The 21,154-nt window shown below is 34.9% G+C and overlaps 1 protein-coding gene across 15 annotated transcripts in view; it reads left to right on the top strand.

Moving 5' to 3' along the window:
• Nucleotides 1-2,394, top strand: part of LOC110266037 (EH domain-containing protein 1-like) — a 45,871-nt gene extending 43,477 nt beyond the window's left edge. For 7 of the 15 annotated variants that reach the window (XM_088497361.1, XM_088497365.1, XM_088497364.1 and 4 more), the window contains 3 exons: nt 659-759; nt 936-1,049; nt 1,387-2,392. In XM_088497361.1, coding sequence (XP_088353487.1) covers nt 659-721 — 63 coding nt within the window. In that variant the 3' untranslated portion in view covers nt 722-759; nt 936-1,049; nt 1,387-2,392. Of the gene's footprint in view, nt 1-658; nt 760-935; nt 1,050-1,386 lie in introns of those variants that run through there. The other 8 variants (XM_088497357.1, XM_088497356.1, XM_088497359.1 and 5 more) reach the window with 4 other exon arrangements.
• Nucleotides 2,395-21,154: the final 18,760 nt, after the last annotated feature.

The raw sequence follows: 21,154 nt of genomic DNA, 5'->3' as shown, positions 1-21,154 counted from the left end.
GCAAGTACTTTCCTTATGCTTCAATTTTAAGCTTTAATATCATTTTTGTTGAATGTGTTATGATTGCAAGTACTTTCCTTATGCTTAAATTTTAAGCTTCAAATGTCTCTGCACCTGAAAAATTATGATCCAAATTGATTCAACATATTATCCACCAAATTCAGTTTGCATGCTTCTATTGAACATAACACTTGATCAATGAAATTTTTAATACCAATTAGAAAAAATATTCAACTACTTTGATCAACTTTCTAACTGTTATAATTATTACTCAGTCATCTCATTCTGTGTCCTAATACTTTCTTCCCTGCTGCTACAAGGACCTTTGCTGTTCTTCATTTATTTGCAATCTACACCAAAGAGAAAAAAAATTATCAATGTTATTAATCTAGTATTATGTTCTTCATTTATTTGCAATCTACAAAAGATAATTGTTATTATGTTCTTCTAATTTGATTGCCTTGTATGGTGGAACTTTAGTATGAAATTCTCAATGTCAAAGTGAAAGTTTCAGTGGATGGGGATGTTTTTCACTGATTGATTCTATTAACCTGCTTATGAGTGTCTTCTTGTTAATTAGCTTTAGAGATAATGTTCAACTTCGTTACAAGTTTTTCTATTGTTATGCATCTCACTAAAACCAATTTTTCTTTAATAGTTGAAGATCTACATGGAGATCTTAAGCAGGCTAGATATGCACTTCAAATGGCTGGTGTATTGAGCTCTGATGGTCAAGACTTATGGACTGGTGGAGAAACGGTACGTGTCCTGTTTTTAGAAACTGATAGCTTTTAGTTTTAATTTTAATTTATTCACTAGTCTCTTTTGTCAATGTGCATAGAATCAGAATATGAAGTTATAAAGTAGTTGTAAGGTTTTGGTTTAAGATTTATCACTTTAACATTGTGGACGTTTATTTTTGTTTCTTGTTCTAGGTGTTGATTCAAGTTGGAGATGTACTAGATCCAGATGAAGAAGAAATTGCTATCTTGTCCTTGTTGCGATCATTGGATAAACAGGCAAAGGCAAAAGGTTGAGCTGTATTTCAGGTTTGCCATTTTTAACTTTGACCATGTGACACAACTTTGGCCATTGTAAACAAACTCATGAACCACTCAAGTTATTGTCTCAAATAACTGAATGTCAAGGAGATGACAATTTCTTACTCATAACAGTATAGCTTCACCTATTAAATGTTAAACCTTCATCTCCATTTAAGTCTCTTTACCAGAAATATATTGTATGCATCGATATGAAAAGAATATGTTTGATGGATTTCTTTTCTACGGATTCATATTTTATAGAAATACTAGAAATGTAGATTGATCTTCTCGTGTTTAAAAGTTAATTTTAGGAAATGGTTTATATATTGTTGCATGAATGTAGGTCCTTCTTAGAGGCCCAAAGAACTTCAGGGAAGCTATGAAACACTTGGGTCCTGCTTCTGGTGTTCCTTACAGCTATATCAACCCTTATGTACGATCTAAGGAAGTTTGAGAAGGTTAGAGGAAGGAAGAATAGCAAAGGACTTGGGGTTTAAGTTTGTATTAATTCTGTATTTTTCTTCAATTTTTAGTTTTGGAATTTGAACTCGAGATTTATTTTGTATTTGAGTATTAGTTTTTTTAATGTATAAAACAATTATAGCAAAAATTATATGTCACTAATTACTGTTTGATTTGTCTTGTTATAAAAATTGCATATTATATTTATAGGTTTGGTAATAAAAAAGATTGAAAATTTATATTGTGCAGCGATGAAGGTAAAGTTAGAAAAAAGATAATTTTTTTTAATTTGATAAGGCTATCGCCACGCTTTTAAAGCGTGGCCGTATCTCTCGCTATCGCCACGCTTTTTAAAAGCGTGGCCATATCTCGTTATTGCCACGCTTTGAAAGCGTGGCCATGTCTTAGTATTGCTGCACTTCAAAAGTGTGGCCATATCTCCCACATATGGCCACGCTTTTAAACGTGGCAACTTGTGAAAAATGAGACAAAAAAAAGCGTGGCGATAGGTCACGAAAAGCGTGGCGATAGAGCAACCGGCACCCTTGCAGTTGTGACCCTTTCAAAAGCGTGGTGAAAAGCTATCGCTACGCTTTTTTCAACTTTTCGCCATGCTTTAAAAGCGTAGCAAAAAACGTGTTTTCTTGTAGTGATTGGACGAAATAAAGGAATCCTCGATTAAAACTCCTCCAGGAACTGAGGCATCCCCAAAAAGAACTCAAAAGAGGAAAATCGAGACCATTGAAACTTCCAAACATCCAAGACAAAAAGCACAAAGAGTTTCGGTCAAGACTACCAGATCGACAAAGGTAACAACTTGATTAATTCTCTCTATCAATCATTCTTCTAGAATTCTTGTGTTAATATGGTAAGTGAATATCTTATACCTTTTTTACTAGCATTTTCTAAGTGTTTTTAGTTAGATTTTATTAATTTTTACTATGTTTTAGTACAAAATTCATCTTTGAACGCTACTTTGAGTTTTTGTGTTATTTCTATTATTTTAGGTGATTTTTAGGCGAATTTGGCAGAATCTTGTTCAGAGACGAAGAAAGGATAGCAGATGTTGTCAATCCTGACCTTCGTGCATTTGAATGAGCATATCTTGAGCTATAGAGATCCAATTGACGTGGACTTAACGACGTTGGAAAGCTAACTTCTAGAGCTTTCCAGCAATATATAATAGTTTTTACTTCTTTTCTATAAACACTGCCCACAACTGGCGTTGAACGTCCACATCTGGAGTTCAATGCCCAAGAAGGACCAACCTCCTAAGTTGAACGCCCAAAACTGACGTTCAACACCAGCCAGGGAGCAGAAGACAGTGAGATCATCCCCCTTATAGGCGTTCAACTCCCATACTCCAAGTTGAACGCCAGGCTTGACCGAAGTACATGACCAAAGTGGGCCCAACGTAGATTTTAGCACTCCTTAGCTTATCTAGTCTTATCTTTGTAACTTTTAAATTTAAAATTAACATCTTGTAGGTTTAGTCTTAGAGGTTTTTACTATAAATAAGGGACTTCTTTTCTCCTGAGGATCACGCCTCTCGGGAGGGGAGATTCAGACACACACGGAATATTATTTTCAGATCTTCTTTGTTTTCTCTATAAAGTATGAGTAACTAAACCTCCTGGTTAATGTTAGGAGCTCTGCTTGTTTCCATGGATTAATACTATTACTTTTCTATTTTCATATATGTTTGATTCCATTCTATGATGTATTGTCGTTCTTCATCTAAATAAATCTGAGGTGGAACGAAAGTATGACCGCTTTTTCTACATGAGTTCTTGCGAGTCCCTGACCGGATAGTATTGAATTACAGCTTGAGAATATATCTCCTAAATTGTAAATTGCCTGGGCTAATTAGATAAGTGACATAAAATCCGGTTAGCTTTGGGTGATTGAGGTTTCTATGGCGCTAAGGCTAGAATACTGAGCTTCATTCTCTGATCCGAAAGATCTGACCTTGTCTGTGATATTTTGAGTAGGATTAAGAGTGATTGAATTGCGTTGAGCTTCACCCTCATTCGATTCGAATGACCACTGACCCTGGCTTTTGATGAGAATCAGAGGAGATTAGAAGGGTTCAAGGAATTGGGGTTTAATCACTTACAGCTTTGCCATAGAATGAATCATTCGTTGTTACAATAGTCAGTAAGAGGTATTAATCCAGAAAGATAAGCATCTCCAAGGCGTTAACTATTTCTCACCATTGTTTCTGCACTAATTCTTCACTGCTTTCTTTATTTCCTTGCTTTATGCGCCTACAACAACCACTCTTTTTCTATTTTGGCTGATTAAGTCTAGCAAGATAACTATTACTTGCTCAATCCAACAATTCTCATGGGATCGACCCTCACTCACCTGAGGTATTACTTGGACGACCCGGTACATTTGCCGGTGAAGTTGTGCAAGTTCTAATTTCGCGCACCAAGTTTTTGGCGCCGTTGCCGGGAATTGTTCGTGATTGACAACTACCGGTTGTCTTGCTGCTTAGATCAGGCATTTTTATTAGTTTTCATTTAATTTCTTTTTCTTTTTGATTTTTGAAAATTGTTCTTGTTTGCTTTCTTTTTGTTCGTATTTTCTTAGGTGTTTTTCCTTGTTTGATTTCAAAATTTTTAAGTTTGGTGTTCTTTTAGTTTTTTTTCTTTAAATTTTTATAATTAATATTGTTTATCTTTCTTTTTTTTAATTTTCGAATTTTTGTTGTTGTCCTATTTTGATTTAATTTTAAATTTTAAGTTTCGTGTCCCGTTAGTTTTTCTTTTAATTAATTCTCTTTTTAATTCTCGAATATCTTGATTTTTGATCTTTATCTTATTTATCTTTTTCTTAATTCTCAACTTTCTCTTGATTTTCGATTTTGTCTTGATTGTATATTGATTTTCTTTTTAATTTTTGGTTACTAGTTTATTTATTTTCCTTAAATTTTCGTACTTATCTTACTTATCTTTCTCTTTATTTTCAAAATTTTGTTTTAAGTTATCTTATCTTTATTTAATTTCAAATTTTAAGTTTGGTGTCTTTTAATATTTTTTTCTTTTTAAATTTCAAAAATTTCAAATCTTTTTTTTCTTTTTTTAATCAATTTTTTTTTAAATTTTCAAATCATATCTTGTTTATCTTTCTTGATCTTTAATCTTTATCTTTTTTTTTTTAAATTTCAAACTTTGATATCTTATCTCATCTTTTCCATATTTTAAATTCAAATTTCAAAGTTTAGAGTTTCTTTAGTTTTTCTTTCTGTAATTTTGAAATTCAAGATCTTTATTTGACATTTTCCTTTTAATTTTCGAATTTTTTTTTTAAAAACCAAATCTTCTATCTTGATTTTCAAATATTTTTAATTAATTGTTTGCTTCATCTTGTTTTAAATTTTAAGTTTGGTATTTCTTTACTTTTTCTTTCAAAAATTGAATTTCAAAATCTTGATTTGACTTTTTCTTCTCTAATTTTTGAAAATTTCATTTTTAATTTCAAAAACTTGTTAGTTAATTAGTTGCTTTATCCTATTTTAATTTTAAAAGTTTGGTGTCTCGTAATAGTTTTTGTTTAATTACCTTTCCTTTTGATTTTTGAATTTTATCTGGTTTATCCTTTTTAATTTTCGATTTATACCTTAATTATCTTTTTATTGATTTTTGAATTTTGTTTTAGTTAGTTTACTTTCATTTAATTTCAAATTTTAAGTTTGGTATTTCTCTAGTATTTTCTCTTACTTTTTGAATTTTGAAAAATTTTACACCCCTTTCTTTCTAATTTTTTTCGAAATTCTTAATTACTTTTTTCTATTTTTTATTTATTTTTGACTTTTTAGTTTAAAAAAAATTCTTGCTTTTTTGTTTACCACCTGGTGCGTTTAATCTTGTTTGGTATTTTATGCTGAAGGCCAATCATGGAAAGAGATCACATGGGTTACTACTCACATCCAAGAAGTGATTTATATTATTGTGGATGGAGGAACTACCCGAATTTTGGTTGACAAGGTCAAGAGCAACAAGAAGTCAATGTTCTATACTCCATCTATCATGAACCACTATCTCCATATTCATACTAAGAACCACCACCTCTCTATCCCTATCAAAAACCTTCATCTTCTTGCTCATATCAAGAACTATCATCTTTTGATCTTGCCTGCCAAGAACTGGAGCAAATAACAGAGGAAATTTTTAAAAAATTTCCATCCTCATCTCCTGCTTGCTCATACCAAGAACCACTATCTCTCTATCCATACGAAGAACTATGCTCCTTTTACTCATATCAAGAGCCACCATCTCATTATTCATATCAAGAATTATCATCTTCTTATTCAGAACTATCAGCTTTAGTGCTTACCATAAAAGAATTAGGGGATGTCGCCCAAGATTGCATACAAGATATGAGAATGAGTGTCAAAAATATAGAGGGGCATGCGGAGGTGATTACCAAGCGTTGGGCAGAGAAACAAGCAAACTCCCTCACAAGAGAAGCAATGCAAATTCATACAAAAGAATGTGAGGGAAATATTCAAAGGAGTCTATACCCCAGTGAATTAGAGAACTCTTCACCCTTACACATGGAAGAAGAAAAAGATGCACAAACAAGAAAAGTTGTAAATGAGAAAAACAATTATGGGAATGTACACTCTAATGAAGCAGAGAGCTACATAGAGGGTGAGTTCACTGAACCACCAATTCCAGAGGTTCTTAATGAAGGGTACACTCCACCCAGTACACAACACCCAAATCCTGAATTCAGGGTGGTAGAGATAATTAAGAAATGTACTGAAAAAGGGATTGTGACCAAGGAACCAAAGATGATATCCATGAAAAAGAGAAGGTCAGCAAAAAAGAATCTAACTCCTATCCTAACAAGCAAGGAGAATCAAGCTGAAAACAAAAAAAGAAAACTTGTTAGGAAGAATTCAAATTTAAGGGCACTAATCTCCTCCTCTTTTTCCTTGGAGTCATTTCTTTTAAGCAACTGGAAGAAGACAAAGAAAAGTCAACAATCAAGTGTCAAGCTAATGACATTAAAGAAGCACTTGTTGGGAGGCAACCCAACCATAAATATCCTATAGTATTTTCTTCTTTTCTATTTTTCTTCTATTATTTTAGTTTGATTTCATATTATTTTATTTTCTATTATTTTTCATAGTTTTCTTAGTTTTTCTAACGTTTGTGATCATGTGTAGCCATTAGAATAGAAACAGAAACGCATAGGAGAGAAACTGAACACCCCGGAGGGTGCCCCTTACTAGCGTTCAACGCCAGAAGGGAGAGGAGAGCATGGGTGTTCAACGCCCATAAGGGAAGCAGTCCTGGCATCTAAACGCCAACAGGGGACCAAGTTTTTTTTGCTTAGGGACAAGCAAACTTTTTAAGTTTAGTGTTGCAGAACGAGCTCTAGGTGTACATTATCATCAATGGCACCAAAGGAAGGTGAATCATCTTCACAAAAGAGTACAGCTTGAGCAACCATCAGCACCGAGGTGGTTGAGTTTCACCCCCCTTTCTGTTTTTCAGTATTTTATTCTATTTTTTGTTTTCTATTCTAGCTTTTGCATGATCACTCTTAGGATTTTGCTTTATTAGTTTATTTTCAATTTTTTTATGGTTAAAGATGTCTCATGAATTGCCCACTAAGCTTAAAAAGAAAATTTTTGAAAAAGAAGTAGTAAAATGCATGAGATTTTGAGTTATATATTATGAGTTGTTCTATTTACCTCAAAATTATGGCTTTACCTTTATTTTCTAAATGTATAAATTAACTGTGCATAATTGATATTGAGGTTGAGCATATTGGTTCTTAAAAGAACAGTGAATTTAGAGAAGTATTATTGATTCTCTGAAACATAAAAAAGATTGATTCTTGAAGCAAAAGAAATAGAAAAAAAATAAGAAGAAAAATAAAAGAACAAAGGAACAAGGGTCCAAGACTTTGAGCATCAATGGTTAGGAGGGTCAAAATTGGCCTAAAAAGCTCAAAAGAGTTGTTGTCCCTAACTATATACTTGTGGTGTGAAGGTGTCAAGAAAATCTTGAGACTGAGCATTTAAAGTCGTGATCCAATGCTATAAAGAGTACGCATAAGAACTCTAAGCACCACTATCTGGGAATTTAAGTAAAGTTAAATTCGAATCAAAAGGGTTCCCCCAGTTAAGTGCTTGTGGCGTTTATGTATCAGGTGGTAATACTTGAAACCAAAACGCTTAGAGTCACGACTAGGCTCAAAAGGTGCAAAGCACCAACAGAAAAATCTGTGTTCAAGAATCAAGAAAAACTCAAAGAAGAAAGTCAATAATATCATCCAGATTCTAATTCTAAAGGGTGCCAATACATATGAGCTTCAAGGGAAAGTGAGATAAGTGAATATCTTATACCCTTTTTACTAGCATTTTCTAAGTGCTTTTAGTTAGATTTCATTAATTTTTACTATGTTTTAGTGCAAAATTCATTTTTGGATGCTACTTTGAGTTTTTGTGTTATTTCTATGATTTTAGGTGATTTTTGGGCGAATTTGACAGAATCTTGTTCAGAGACGAAGAAAGGATAGCAGATGCTGTCAATCCTGACCTCTGTGCATTCGAATGAGCATATCCTGACCTCTGTCTAATTGACTCGATCCTAATGGTGTTGAAAAGCTAACTTCCAGAGCTTTCCAATAATATATAATAGTCTATACTTCTTTTCTAGAAACATTGCCCACAACTAGCGTTGAACGTCTACATCTAGAGTTCAACGCCCAAGAAGGACCAACCTCCTAAGTTGAACGCCCAAAACTGGCGTTCAACGCCTGCCAAGGAGAAGAAGACAGAGAGATCACCTCCCTTATGGGCGTTCAACGCCCATACTCCAAGTTGAATGCCAGGCTTGACTAAAGCACATGACCAAAGTGGGCCCAAAGTGGATTTTAGCACTCCTTAGCTTATCTAGTCTTATCTTTGTAACTTTTAAATTTAAAATTAACATCTTGTAGGTTTAGTCTTAGAGGTTTTTACTATAAATAAGGGACTTCCTTCCTTCTGAGGATCACGCCTCTCGGGAGGGGAGATTTAGACACACACGGAATATTAATTTCAGATCTTCTTTGTTTTCTCTGTAAAGTATGAGTAACTAAACCTCCTGGTTAAGGTTAGGAGCTCTGCTTGTTCCCATGGATTAATACTATTACTTTTCTATTTTCATATATATATGATTCCATTCTATGATGTATTGTCGTTCTTCATCTAAATGAATCTAAGGTGGAATGGAAGTATGACCCCTTTTTCTACATGAGTTCTTGCGAGTCCCTGATCGGATAGTATTGAACTACAGCTTGAGAATACATCTCCTAAATTGTAAATTGCCTGGGCTAATTAGATAAGTGACATAAAATCTGGTTAGCTTTGGGTGATTGAAGTTTCTGTGGCGCTAAGACTAGAATACTGAGCTTCATTCTCCGATCCGAAAGATCTGACCTTGTATGTGGCATTTTAAATAGGATCAAGAGAGATTGAATTACGTTGAGCTTCACCCTCGTTCGATTCGAATGACTACTGACCCTGGCTTTTGATGAGAATCAGAGGAGATTAAAAGGGTCCAAGGAATTGGGGTTTAATCACTTACAACTTTGCCATAGAATGAATCATTCGTTGTTACAATAGTCAGTAAGAGGTATTAATCTGGAAAGATAAGCATTTCCAAGGCCTTAACAATTTTCACCATGTTTCTACACCAATTCTTTACTGCTTTCTTTATTTCCTTGTTTTATGCGCCTACAACAACCACTCTTTTTCTATTTCGCCTGACTAATTTCAGCAAGATAACTATTGCTTGCTCAATCCAACAATCTTCGTGGGATCGACCCTCACTCACCTGAGATATTACTTAGATGACCCGGTGCACTTGCCGGTGAAGTTGTGTGAGTTCTAATTTCACGCACCATAATCTCTATACTCTTTATTTCAGAAATAATCATCGAGTGAGAGCTCCTCCGATGGAAGTCATAAACCTTCCACCAATCAAATTACCTCCTCTTCTTCCAAGAATTCTTATTCAAATGAATCATCAGATACTTCTTCTCCATTTCCACATCTCAAACCTAGAAGACCTACCCAGGTATAATTTTTCACTAATTTTAGCTTTAGTCTCATCAACTTCTATTTTTATTTTACTCATGATTATCTTTATCATGACAAAGGCTGGGAGGACTACTCAATCTACTCCTTTTCTGCCAATAATACAGATCGATCCAGAAAGGTAAGAAGGCCATCACTTGAGCTCGTCCTCTTCCAGTGACAAAACAACCTCTCATCACACACATGAAGCCCAAAAACCTTCATCACCTGTTTAGCCGATAACCACCATTGTCACTCCTACCCAAGTTATCGATTCGTCAGTTATTGAAGAACAAAATCCAATAGATTCGAATAAAGAAAAATCTCCTTCACCTCAAACTGTGAATAACTCTACCCTTTCTTCTCCGATTGATGTCAATCTTATCATCAATCCCCCTCTTTCACAAAATATTGACTCACCTGTTCGAGATACCAGGGCAATAATGCCTTCTCCTCAGGCTACTCCAAAATCCCAAAATCATTCAAGTCCAATGGACCAATCTGGACCATCTTTCCAACAAAGTCCCAAACTTGTAAAGGAACCTTCAGCCACTGTCTCTAGCCCGCTTGATGCTGACTTGGCTGAACTTTTGACTGTTTTGGACAGGATTACCGATGAGGAGAAAGTACCCACCTCGACTCTGATCATGGAGGAATTACCAAAACCAAATCTTCCTGAAGATCTCACCCCAGAGACTCTCAACCAATTGACCTCTCTTCTTACGCTGTAAACCCATACTGTTCATGAATAGGTTACACAAAGTGATTTGAATGACATATTATCTAATACTTTGAGTTTTTTCCTTGAATTCCAGATTTTGCCTCAATTTTTCGCAGTGGTGAAAAATTCAAGAGGATTTCTAATAACCTCTTCTACTTGTCAATTTTTTCTTTTCTTAAGAGTCCATGGGTGATAAAAAAAAAAGGGAAGAAAAAATATAAAGATGAAGAAGATGGTTCTTACAAATGGGTAAATGAGGACGTGAGAAGTCGAGGTTCATTGTTTGTTAATGAGGGTAGTGTGGGTGAGATTGATGCGTCGAAGATAGTTAGGAAAGGTTCTGGAGTGAGGGTTGAGTTGCTGCCATGCACTAGTGCTGATCGTGTATTTCATAAAAAAATAGATTTTGAATATTTTTTACATGCATAGCTGTGTTCTTGAAGAACTTCGTGTGAAATTGCCTTTTACCATTTTTGAGTGTGATGTTTTGAAACAACTAAATTGTCCCCCGTCTCAACTCCATCCAAATGGTTGGGCTTTTCTAAGATGTTTTGAAATTTTAATGGAGTTTCTGGAAATAAAACCTTCTCTTGAGTTGTTTTTCTCTTTATTTCAAGCTAAAGGAGTTTGGAAGTGGGTTTAGGTTAATCTAAATAGTGCTCCTAGTTTTTCAGTTTTCAATCTCTATAAGTCATCTTTCAAAGATTTCAAGAAAATATTTCTGAAAGTAAAGTTGGTGGATGAGGATTTTCCATTCTATTTAGATGAGTATTTAGGTGAGAAGTTTTCTCTATTTTGGTGTTCACAACTACAACATATATTAGATCCAGAGGAGATAAGTCCTTGGAATGAGTGTATAATAGAGTACTTGGTTGAGGTTGTTGATAGAGAAAATTGGATATCTGTCGTGGATTTGCTTCCATGGGAAGAAGACAAAACGCCTGTGGTGAACTACCTTGGGGAGGGTTGATAAGCTATTTTTTGAAAATGTTGACAATTTGACTGTATTTTTGACACTGTTTATTTGTTTTATAAGAGAAAAGTATCCGGGTGTATCGGCAACGGGCTTGAGAACTCGTCTGAAGACAAAGAATTTTGACAAAGAGGGTTCATCTTCAAATTCTAAAAAAATTAATGGAGAAGGAGAGGTGAATCAACCAGCCCCTAAGAAGAAGAGCATTGTTTTCAAGTAAAGGAAGGCCAATATTATAAATTTGGGTGATGATGTGACGAAGAAGGAGAAGGAAATTCCTTTGAAAGAGCTATTGGCATTTGTAAGTAAGCAAGAGAAGCTCCATAAGTTTGTCGAGGATGGGGATAGTTCCTCAGTATGGGATAAGAGATTTCCTTTTATGGTTTATGGTTGACGAGGTGTTGCAGGCGTCTTCCGACGTTGTCTTGATTGATGAGGTCGGAGATATTGCTGTTGACCAATATCTTCAGGTATTAAAACTGAACTTCATTTGTAAACTTTTGAAATGATGAGCTATATGTTGTATAACTATTGGGTTGTTTTAAGTTTTGGGTTTTCGCATGGCCAGTATTTGGCGGAGCCAGAAAAGGAGGCATAAGAAACTGTTAGAAAAAATGATGAATTAGTGAATTTAAAGGAAGAGCTTGATTTGAAAGAAATGGTAATTGATGATCTGAGAAAGAAGCTAGCTGCGAAAGAAGAAGAGTTGAAGTCGGAGAAGAATAATTATGGTAAAGACATAGAATTATTAAGAAGGAGGGATAGTGGTCTTTCCAGCATGAAGAATCAAGTAATTGAAGTTACAGTCAAATTGAACGAGATGGAGAAGAGCAGGGAGTCTGAGATTCTTGATGCTTTTGTGGAGGGATTTGAGCGTGTAGTGACGCAGGTGAAGTTTGTGGCCCCTGACATTGATTTCTCACAAATGGATACGGGCAAAGTGGTTCATGATGGGGTCTTAGTAGATGATGACGAGGCTGCCGAGGAAGAAGATGATAATTTAAAGTAATTTGTACTTTCTATTTTGATTTTGAACTTATGGTATTTGATTTTATTACTTTTAGACATCAAATTGTTTGATGAGTTTGGATTTGAGTTTTGCCAGTTTGGTTTAGCTATTTGTAATAGTTAGTTGTTTGAGACTTATCTCTTTTGGACAATATCTGAATGACTGTTTGATATTTAATGAATTTGTAGGTAGATTTATGAGTGAATTATTGGGTAATGGCTATTTTAGATTGCCACTGAATTATTGGTCCCTATTTTTTATTGAGGTTTTGATAGAAGTGCACTTTATTGTTTGGACGAGAATGCCTCGTTAGTTAACTTTTTAGTTTGGTAATTGATTGATGATTGAGTTTGATTATGCATGTTTAAATGATGCGAATTTGAATTGAAGAGTTATCACTAGTGGATAAATCATTTTGATATTTTGTGACTAATTTGATAGTATATAGTCATAGGTTAGTTTGAAAGAGATTGGAGAAAAGAGGATGATTGATATATAACTCGGCCTTTCTTTAGTCGTGACGTATTTGATGTTTGACCTTTGTTTACAAAGGTGCAGGTAGGCTTGCCTCGTTAATACCTCTCTAACCAAAACTCTTTTTGGAAAAAATCCTGTGAGTAGGAAAATAAGTACAAGCCTATCCTTGTCTTTTTAACTATAATATTACTTTAAAGAGGAAATATTCCAAGTGTTAGGTAATATTGTACCATCTAGAGATTTAGCTTATAAGCCCCATTTTCGAGAACTTCAAGAATTCTGAGTGGACCTTCCCATTTGGCTGCAAGTTTCCCATGAAATGGAGGTCGTCTGGCTTGCTCAGTCTTTTTGAGTTCCAAGTCGTCAACTTGAAAAGAGAGAAGATTGACCTTCTGATTGTACTGCCGAGCTATGTTTTGCTGTATTACTCGGTGGTGGATAGAGGCTATGTCTCGGATTTCTTCAAGTAAATCTAGTTCAATTCTCCGAGCTTCATTGTGATTGGTTGCTTGTGTTTAGTAAGGATTTAGAGATCTCCAAAGGAATCGTTGTATCAGACCCATAGACTAAACAAAATAGGATTTCCTTAGTAGTAGAATGTGTAGTGGTGTTATAACCCCAAAGAATTTTTGGAACCAGCTTGGCCCAAAGTCCTTTTGCATCATCCAATTTCTTTCTTAAAGCATGTAAGACAACTTTGTTTGCGGCTTCAGCTAATCCGTTAGTCTGCGGATGTTCAACTGAAGAGAAGTGTTGTTGGATTTTTAAGTTCTATAAAAAAGATGTGAAATTATGGTCGACAAACTGATGACCATTGTCAGTAATAATATAATGAAGTATACCAAATCTGCATATAATGTGCTTCCAAACAAAGGAAATCATTTACTATGATGTGATTTTGGCCAGTGGTTATGCCTCAATCCACCTGGAGAAATAGTCAATAGCCATAACTAAAAATTGTACCTGTCCTGGTGCAATAGGAAATGGACCGAGGATGTCAATCCCCCAATGATAGAATGGCCAACTTACCTCAGAGTGATGCAATTGCTCGACTGGTACATGTATCATTGGAGCATGTTTTTGACAATTTTTATAGGTTTTCACCTTTTGATGACAGTCTTTTTGTAAACTCGGCCAGAAAAAACCAGCTCAGAGAATTTTGAATGATAAGCTCTGTGCTCCTATATGCATGCCGCATATTCCTTCATGGGCCTCGGCCAAGGCAAGATCGGCTTCTGACCTATTTAAACACTTTAATATGGGATGGGTATATCCTCGTCTATACAGAGTATCATTTAACAATGTAAAATATGAAGCTTGTCTTCGAACTTTTTTCAAATTATCAATTTTAGGTGGAATGTTTCTAGTTTTCAGATATTGGATATAAGGCCATTGCTGATGTTGCAAACATTAATGAAATGGATGCTTGGTGTAATTAGTGTGGATTTTAAAAGGGTGGCAGTGTGTCATTGTGTACTTGCGGGTTTTGACAAAATGTTAGCTTGGTAATTTTGTTCCCTTGGAATATGATAAATTTTAAATTTCGAAAAGAAGGCATGAGTGATTTGACAATATCTAGGTATTTTGTTAAGAGAGGATCTTTGACTTGAAAAGATTTATTTACCTGTTGTTTTACTAATAAAGAGTCACAATGTACCTTTATTTCAGAAATGCTTAACTCAATGGCTAACCTTAGGCCTGCAATTAGTGCTTCATATTCGGCTTGATTGTTGCTGGTCTTAAAAGAGAAGCATAAGGAGTGTTCTAAAACAATTCCATTACAATCTTCGAGAAGAATTCCAGCTCCTGACTCTTGAGAGTTAGAGGCGCCGTCGACATAGAGTGTCCATTGTGTTGGCATATCGTTGGAGTTGGGAGCAGTAAACTCGGCAACAAAGTCGGCAAGATATTGTGATTTGATGGAGCCTCAGGATTGATATCTGATATCGAACTCAGATAATTTGATAGACCACTTTATTAATCTCTCAGCAAATTCTGGTTTTGTGAGTACTTGCTGTAGCGGTTGCTCAGTTCGAACATTAATGGTATGACTCTGGAAATAAGGTCGGAGACGCCTAGCTGAGAATACTAAGGCGGGGTGAGTTTTTCTATCTTTGGGTAGTAAAGCTAGGCATTTTGTAGTGATTTGCTAATGAAGTAAATAGGCCTTTGCATCTTGTCCTTTTCTGTAACAAGAACAGAACTAATTGCCAAGTCAGTAATTGATAGATAAAGGTAAAGTTCTTCGCCATGTTCAGGTATTTGCAAAATGGGAGGTTTTGAAAGCAGGTTTTTTAGGTTTAAAAAAGCAGTTTCACATTCATCATCCCATTTGAAATTATTTTTCTTTTTGAGTAATTGAAAAAAGCAGGAAGATTTATAAGCTAAACAAGGTAAAAATCTTGATAAAGAAGCAAATCTCCCAGTTAATCGTTGGACCTCCTTTATAGTTCGAAGACTTTACATTTTCAAAACAGCTCAGCCTTTTTCAGGATTTGCTTCTATGCCTCGGCTCGTAGGCAAAAAGCCAAGGAATTTACCTCTTTGGACGCCAAAGGCGCATTTCTCAGGATTTAACCTCACGTTGTATTTTTTAACTTGTGCAAAAATTTCCACAAGGTCATTGACATGAGACTCGCCGGTTTTGGTTTTTGCCACCATGTCATCAATATAGACCTCCTGTTCTCCCCTATTTTCCTATCGAACACTTTATCCATAAGTAGATGGTAAGTAGTCCCCGCATTCTTAAGGCCAAAAGGCATAACTTTATAGCAAAAATTACCATACTTAGTTTTGAAAGCAGTTTTGTCTTGATCGGGTGGATGCATCATGATCTGGTTATAACCAGAATATGCATCCATGAAACTTAAGGTGCCAAAGCCAGATGAATTATCAACTAAAGCATCAATAGGTGGTAAGGGGTATGCATCTTTAGGACATGCTTTGTTTAAATCGGTGAAGTCGATGCACATGAGCCATTTACCATTATGTTTCTTTACCATGACAACATTAGCTAACCATGTTGTGAATCTGATTTCTCGAATGAAGATGGCATCAATGAGCTTTTTGGTCTCCTCCAAGGACGCTTGTTTCTTTTCCATTCCGAGATTGTGCTTTTTCTGTGCTATAGGTCGGATTGATGGGTTTATTGCCAGCTTATGAGATATTACAGAGAGATCAATGAATGGCATGTTTGCGAGAGTTCAAGCAAAGAGATTGGCATTTTGTTGGAGAAATTGGATGAGCTTCTCCTTTGTCATCACCTTGTATAGTTGAACCTACAAAAGTGAACTTATTTGGATCATTAGTTAAAGAAACTTTTTGTAATTCTTTATTTGGGGTAGGGTGGTCTTGAGACTCGGCGCGCGGATCTAACTCGGCTAATGATGGTAGCTCGAGTGAGTTGTGGACGGTATTTATCTGTGCACCTATAGCTCGGTTAGATATAGGCATTTTAAGACTGATGTTATAGTAATGCGGAGCTTCACGGTGGTCACACTGAATTAGTACAACAAGATTTTCCTGTACATGAAACTTAACACATAGATGAATTGTAGAGACAATTGCACCGAACTTATTCAAAAAAGGTCAGCCAAGTATTAAGTTGTAAGGACTAAAACAATCAACCATAAGGTATTGACCATCTAGAGTTTTGGTTAGAGGACTCTCACCAAGTATGGTCTGTAACCACACTGATCCCAGCACAGGTACTCGTTCACCTGAAAATCCTGCCAAATCTCCCGTGGATGGTTGTAGTATATTGTCACTTAATTTCATTTTCTGAAATGTGGGGTAAAATAAAACATCGGCACTGCTTCCAGGGTCCAACAAGACTTTGCGAACTATTAAGTCTCTTAGTTGAATAGAGATAACAACCGGGTCGTCTAAGTTGAGCTTGGTTGAATTGAAGTCGAATTGTTGAAAAGTCATTTCAGGGAAAGTGGGCAAAGATTGAGAATTTTTGTGGATGCGTTTGACATCAAGCATAGCTCGGTTGATGAGTTTATGGGCCGAGCTTGAAGCTCACAACCTGCAAAGCCCCCAGATATGCAATTGATCACGCCATGGGGTTGATTAGGTTGATGATTATTTGTTTTGTCCTTGTCCCGTGAAGATTGTCCTGCAGAAGATGAGTCAGATGGATGCGTGGCACGCTTTAGGATATGGCCGCCAATGTATTTGTCCAAATGTCCTTACCGGGCTAAAAGTTTAAGCAAGTCTTTGGCTACGACACACTCATCAGTAGTGTGCCCGTGTTTCTGATGAAAAGCACACTACTTTTTTTTGTCCACATTCTTCATATCTTGGTAGGTTCCAGCCTTTCAAGGAAGTTTGATTAGTTTCGAATTCAGTATTTCCTTGATGATTTCCTCCTTTTGGGTGTTGAGTTGGGTATAAGAATCGTAACACGGTATCAACCGAAAAGTTTCTTGTTGTCCCAAGCTTTATTGTCTTCCTTATTGGTTTGATTCTTCTCGTATTTTCGAGTTTGGTGTAGCTCTTCAATCTCTATTTGACCCTTGGCTTTCTCTCAAAACTCAGCCAAGATTTTGGGTTTGACCACTGTGATGGCCTCTTGGAATGTTCCCGGTTGGAGTCCACTCTTTATAGCATGCAGGTGTACTTCAGGGTGAAGGTTTGAGATGCTCATTGCTACTTTGGTGAAGTGGGTGACATACTCCCTGAAGGTTTCATGTTGCCCTTGCTTGATAGTGTTCAGATAGTCGGAATCATGTAAATAGATGGAAGATGAAGTGAACTAATCTTCGAATTGCTTAGCGAGCTCTTGAAAGCATGAAACTGAACCTGTAGGCAAAGATGAAAACCAATCAAGTATAGGATCGTCAAAAAATAGGAAAACAACGACATAAAATAGGATTAGAAGCACCGTTCACTATAATCATAGATCAAAATTTCTTGACATATTTTTTCAAATCTCCCATGTCATTGTAGGGAGTCAAAGTGATCGGTAATGCAAATTTCCAAGGCAGTTTGAAATTCATAACGTCGGCCGTGAATAGTCCAACAACGTTGTCCAATTCGTCATCATCATTGTTTTGTTGATCTCTCTCTAGTTGTTGAGTTTCAAAGACGTGTGTTGGATCAGAATTTTCTTCATCACCCTCTGGTTGCTCATTGCGATTATGATTATTTTCAATTCGAGCATTAGTTAACTCGGCTATCTGATTTGCCATTCATTGGTTTTCTTCCGTCATGCGCTGATTAGCTTGTTGTAGTTCCGTTACCATCCGAAGAAGCTCGGATGGTGTGGGATTGGAGGATGCTGGTCAGCCATGAACAGGTATGAAAGTTTTGGGACCTAAGGAAAGAAGTGTTTTTGTTTCTAGGCCCCTGATAAGCCACTATTTTACGATTTATTTTGTATTGAATTGAGTGGATTTTATCAACTATTCTCACACATATCCATATAAATTGCATGTTTTTAAGTTTCCTTCCTAATTTTGTGCTATGATTGAAAACATGCTTTTTTGGCCTTAAAATTGCTAATTTTTAATCTTCTCTTAACCATTCAATGCCGTGATATGTGTGTTAAGTGTTTTCAGGTTTTATAAGGCAGGAATGGCTTAGAGGATGGAAAGGAAGCATGCAAAAGTGGAAGGAACACAAGAAATTGAAGTTTTGAGAAGTTGGCCTTGACGCGCACGCGTGGACGACGCATACGCGTTACCGGAGCAGCAGGCAAGCGACGCGTACGTGTGGATGACGCGTACGTGTGACCAGGAATTTGTTCGGTGACGCGTACGCGTGGTTCACGCGTACGCATGATGAGCGTCACGTGCCTCAATTACGAGAAAACACTGGGGCCGATTTCTGGGCTGCTTTTAACCTAGTTTCAGGCCCAAAAATACATATTAGAAGCTAGGACTGGAGCAGAATCATTCAATCATTCACTTATTCACACTTTAGGTTTTAGATATAGGTTTCTAGAGAGAGAGAGAGGCTCTCTCCTCTCTCTAGATTTTAGGATTTTTTTTAGTCTTATTTCTTCTTATATTTAGATTTTCACCTTGTTTTAATTTAGTTTTTCTTTACTCTTGTTTGTTTTAGCATCTTACTTCTTTTAGTTTATTTGTTATTGCTTCCGTTTGTTTACTTCATTTTTGATGCACTCTTGCTCCCTTCGATTTAGATTAATGCAATTTATATTTTTATGTTATTGTTCTTTGTTTAATTATTGGTTATTGTTGTCTTGCAATTGGGTATCTTAGATTTTATCTCTTATTAATTCTCTATGCTTTTATTTTGTGCCTTCCAAGTGTTTGATAAAATGCTTGGGTGGATTTTAAATTAGATTTTTATATTCTTGACTTGGATTGATTAATTAGAGACTCTTGAATTGTCGAAGTTTCTTGTTGAATGGTAATTGAAGATTGCCGTTTAGCTTGAACTTCACTAAAACTAGTCTCTCACTATGAGTTGACTAGGACTTGTGAACTCAAGTTGATTGTATGCACTTGACATTCCTCCATTGGTTAGAGGTTAACTAAGTGAAGGCAATTCACATTTACCATCACAATTGATGATGATAATAAGGATAGGACTTCTAATTCTCAATCTTTGCTAGGAGCTTTCTTAGTTATTAGTTTATTTTTCTCGCAATCTATATTTTCTTGTTTCTTATTTCAAAAACCCCCAAAAATATACTTTCCCATAACCAATAATAAACTACACTTCCCTGCAATTCCTTGAGAGACGGCCCGAGGTTTGAATACTTCGGTTAATTTTATTGGGTTTGTATTTGTGACAAACAATCTAAACGTTGATTGAGGTTTAATTGTTGGTTTAGAACTATACTTGCAACGCGATATTTTTGTGAAAATCTTTACCGACATTTTTCCTCTGTCAGCCCCACGGTGGACGCCAATTGTTCTTGTGGAGATTGGCCGCTATATAACTCGTCCGCTGATGAATAACTACAAGTTCTTTGTCGGGATAAGTTATACTTCAGCAATGAAAGAACAAGGGGGTGGGTACCTGGAAAAGGCACTCCGACGCTCAAGTTAGTGAGTGGATAATAAGCTTTGTAATATGCAATAATCTGAACAACATTCTTACCATTTCTTTTATATCTGAAATAGAAGGTGATGGTTGAGTCTCCGAGTAATTTTGTCATTAAACAGAGAGTAATAGCTCGTTTGAGCGTTTTAATATCTGCTTTGATGTTTTATTGTAACCGATCTATAACGTATATAGACGAGTTATAATGTGTAATCGAGTTATAACGGCCACATCATTTAGTATTAATATATGACGCATTGACATTTACACGGGACATGACACGTTAGGAGACACACCGACACACAAATTTTAAAATTTTATAAAACACGAAGACACACACACACATATATATATAATATAAAGTATTTTTTAGATAAATTATAATGATATTTTGATATTATAACAAAAAAATAATATTTTAATATTTTATTGATATTAAAATATAAATTTATTTTTTAATATTTTAATGTCTTACTTTAACTATATAAAATATTTAAAATATTTTTTATTTTAATAAATAATAAAGCTGGACATATTAAAAATAAAACTGGACATACTGACATGTAATGATATTTAAGTATGACAAACATTTTTTTTACTTTTATTAAGACAAAATTAAATACAACAGACACACATATGAAATGAATATCGAACAACTTAATAAAATATCCGAACTTTATAGGCCTTAATAGTTTTATAAAGACAATACACACTCCTCAGTGAAGTCTACGTCTCTTTTAAATCCAGACGAGGTATACATAAAACACTCATAAACCCAACAACAATAATAAAAAGAGAAAATTTCACTCTTCTCTTCTGAAAGATACTAAAATGATACTCTTCTCTCTTTTATTTGTAAAATGTACATTCCCATTTCTTATAACTTTTAAAAAACTTCATCTTTAATCCATTTTAATTTTTTTTTGTGTTAACTAATGTTAACTTTATCCATTTTTTAAGAAAAATATTTTTTTTACAAAAATACCTTTAGCAAAAATTTTATTTTTTTGTCATTAAATTTTACTTACAAAAATATCCTTTAATAAATTATTTTTTATTGATTAAATTGTATTTTTATCAAAATATATTTAAAAAATTAAAAATTAAATTATTTTTTATTAAGATACCTTTCAATAATTTTTTAATTATTAAATTGTAATTTTACCAAAATCTTAGTGAACAATTATTTTTATATTTTACTATTAATTTTTTAATATCAATATATATTATTTTAACATTAAATAAAAAATCTTACCGCTATTAATATGTATAACAAGTAATATATATTGATATAAAAAAATTAATAACAAAATATAACTATAATTGTTAACAAAAATTTTGGTAAAATCATAATTTAATAATTAAA

The sequence above is a fragment of the Arachis ipaensis genome, chromosome B8 (genome assembly GCF_059453495.1).
Source record: "Arachis ipaensis isolate K30076 ecotype BB chromosome B8, ASM5945349v1, whole genome shotgun sequence".
NCBI classification, from domain to species: domain Eukaryota; kingdom Viridiplantae; phylum Streptophyta; class Magnoliopsida; order Fabales; family Fabaceae; genus Arachis; species Arachis ipaensis.
This window is presented reverse-complemented; position numbering and strand designations above follow the sequence as displayed.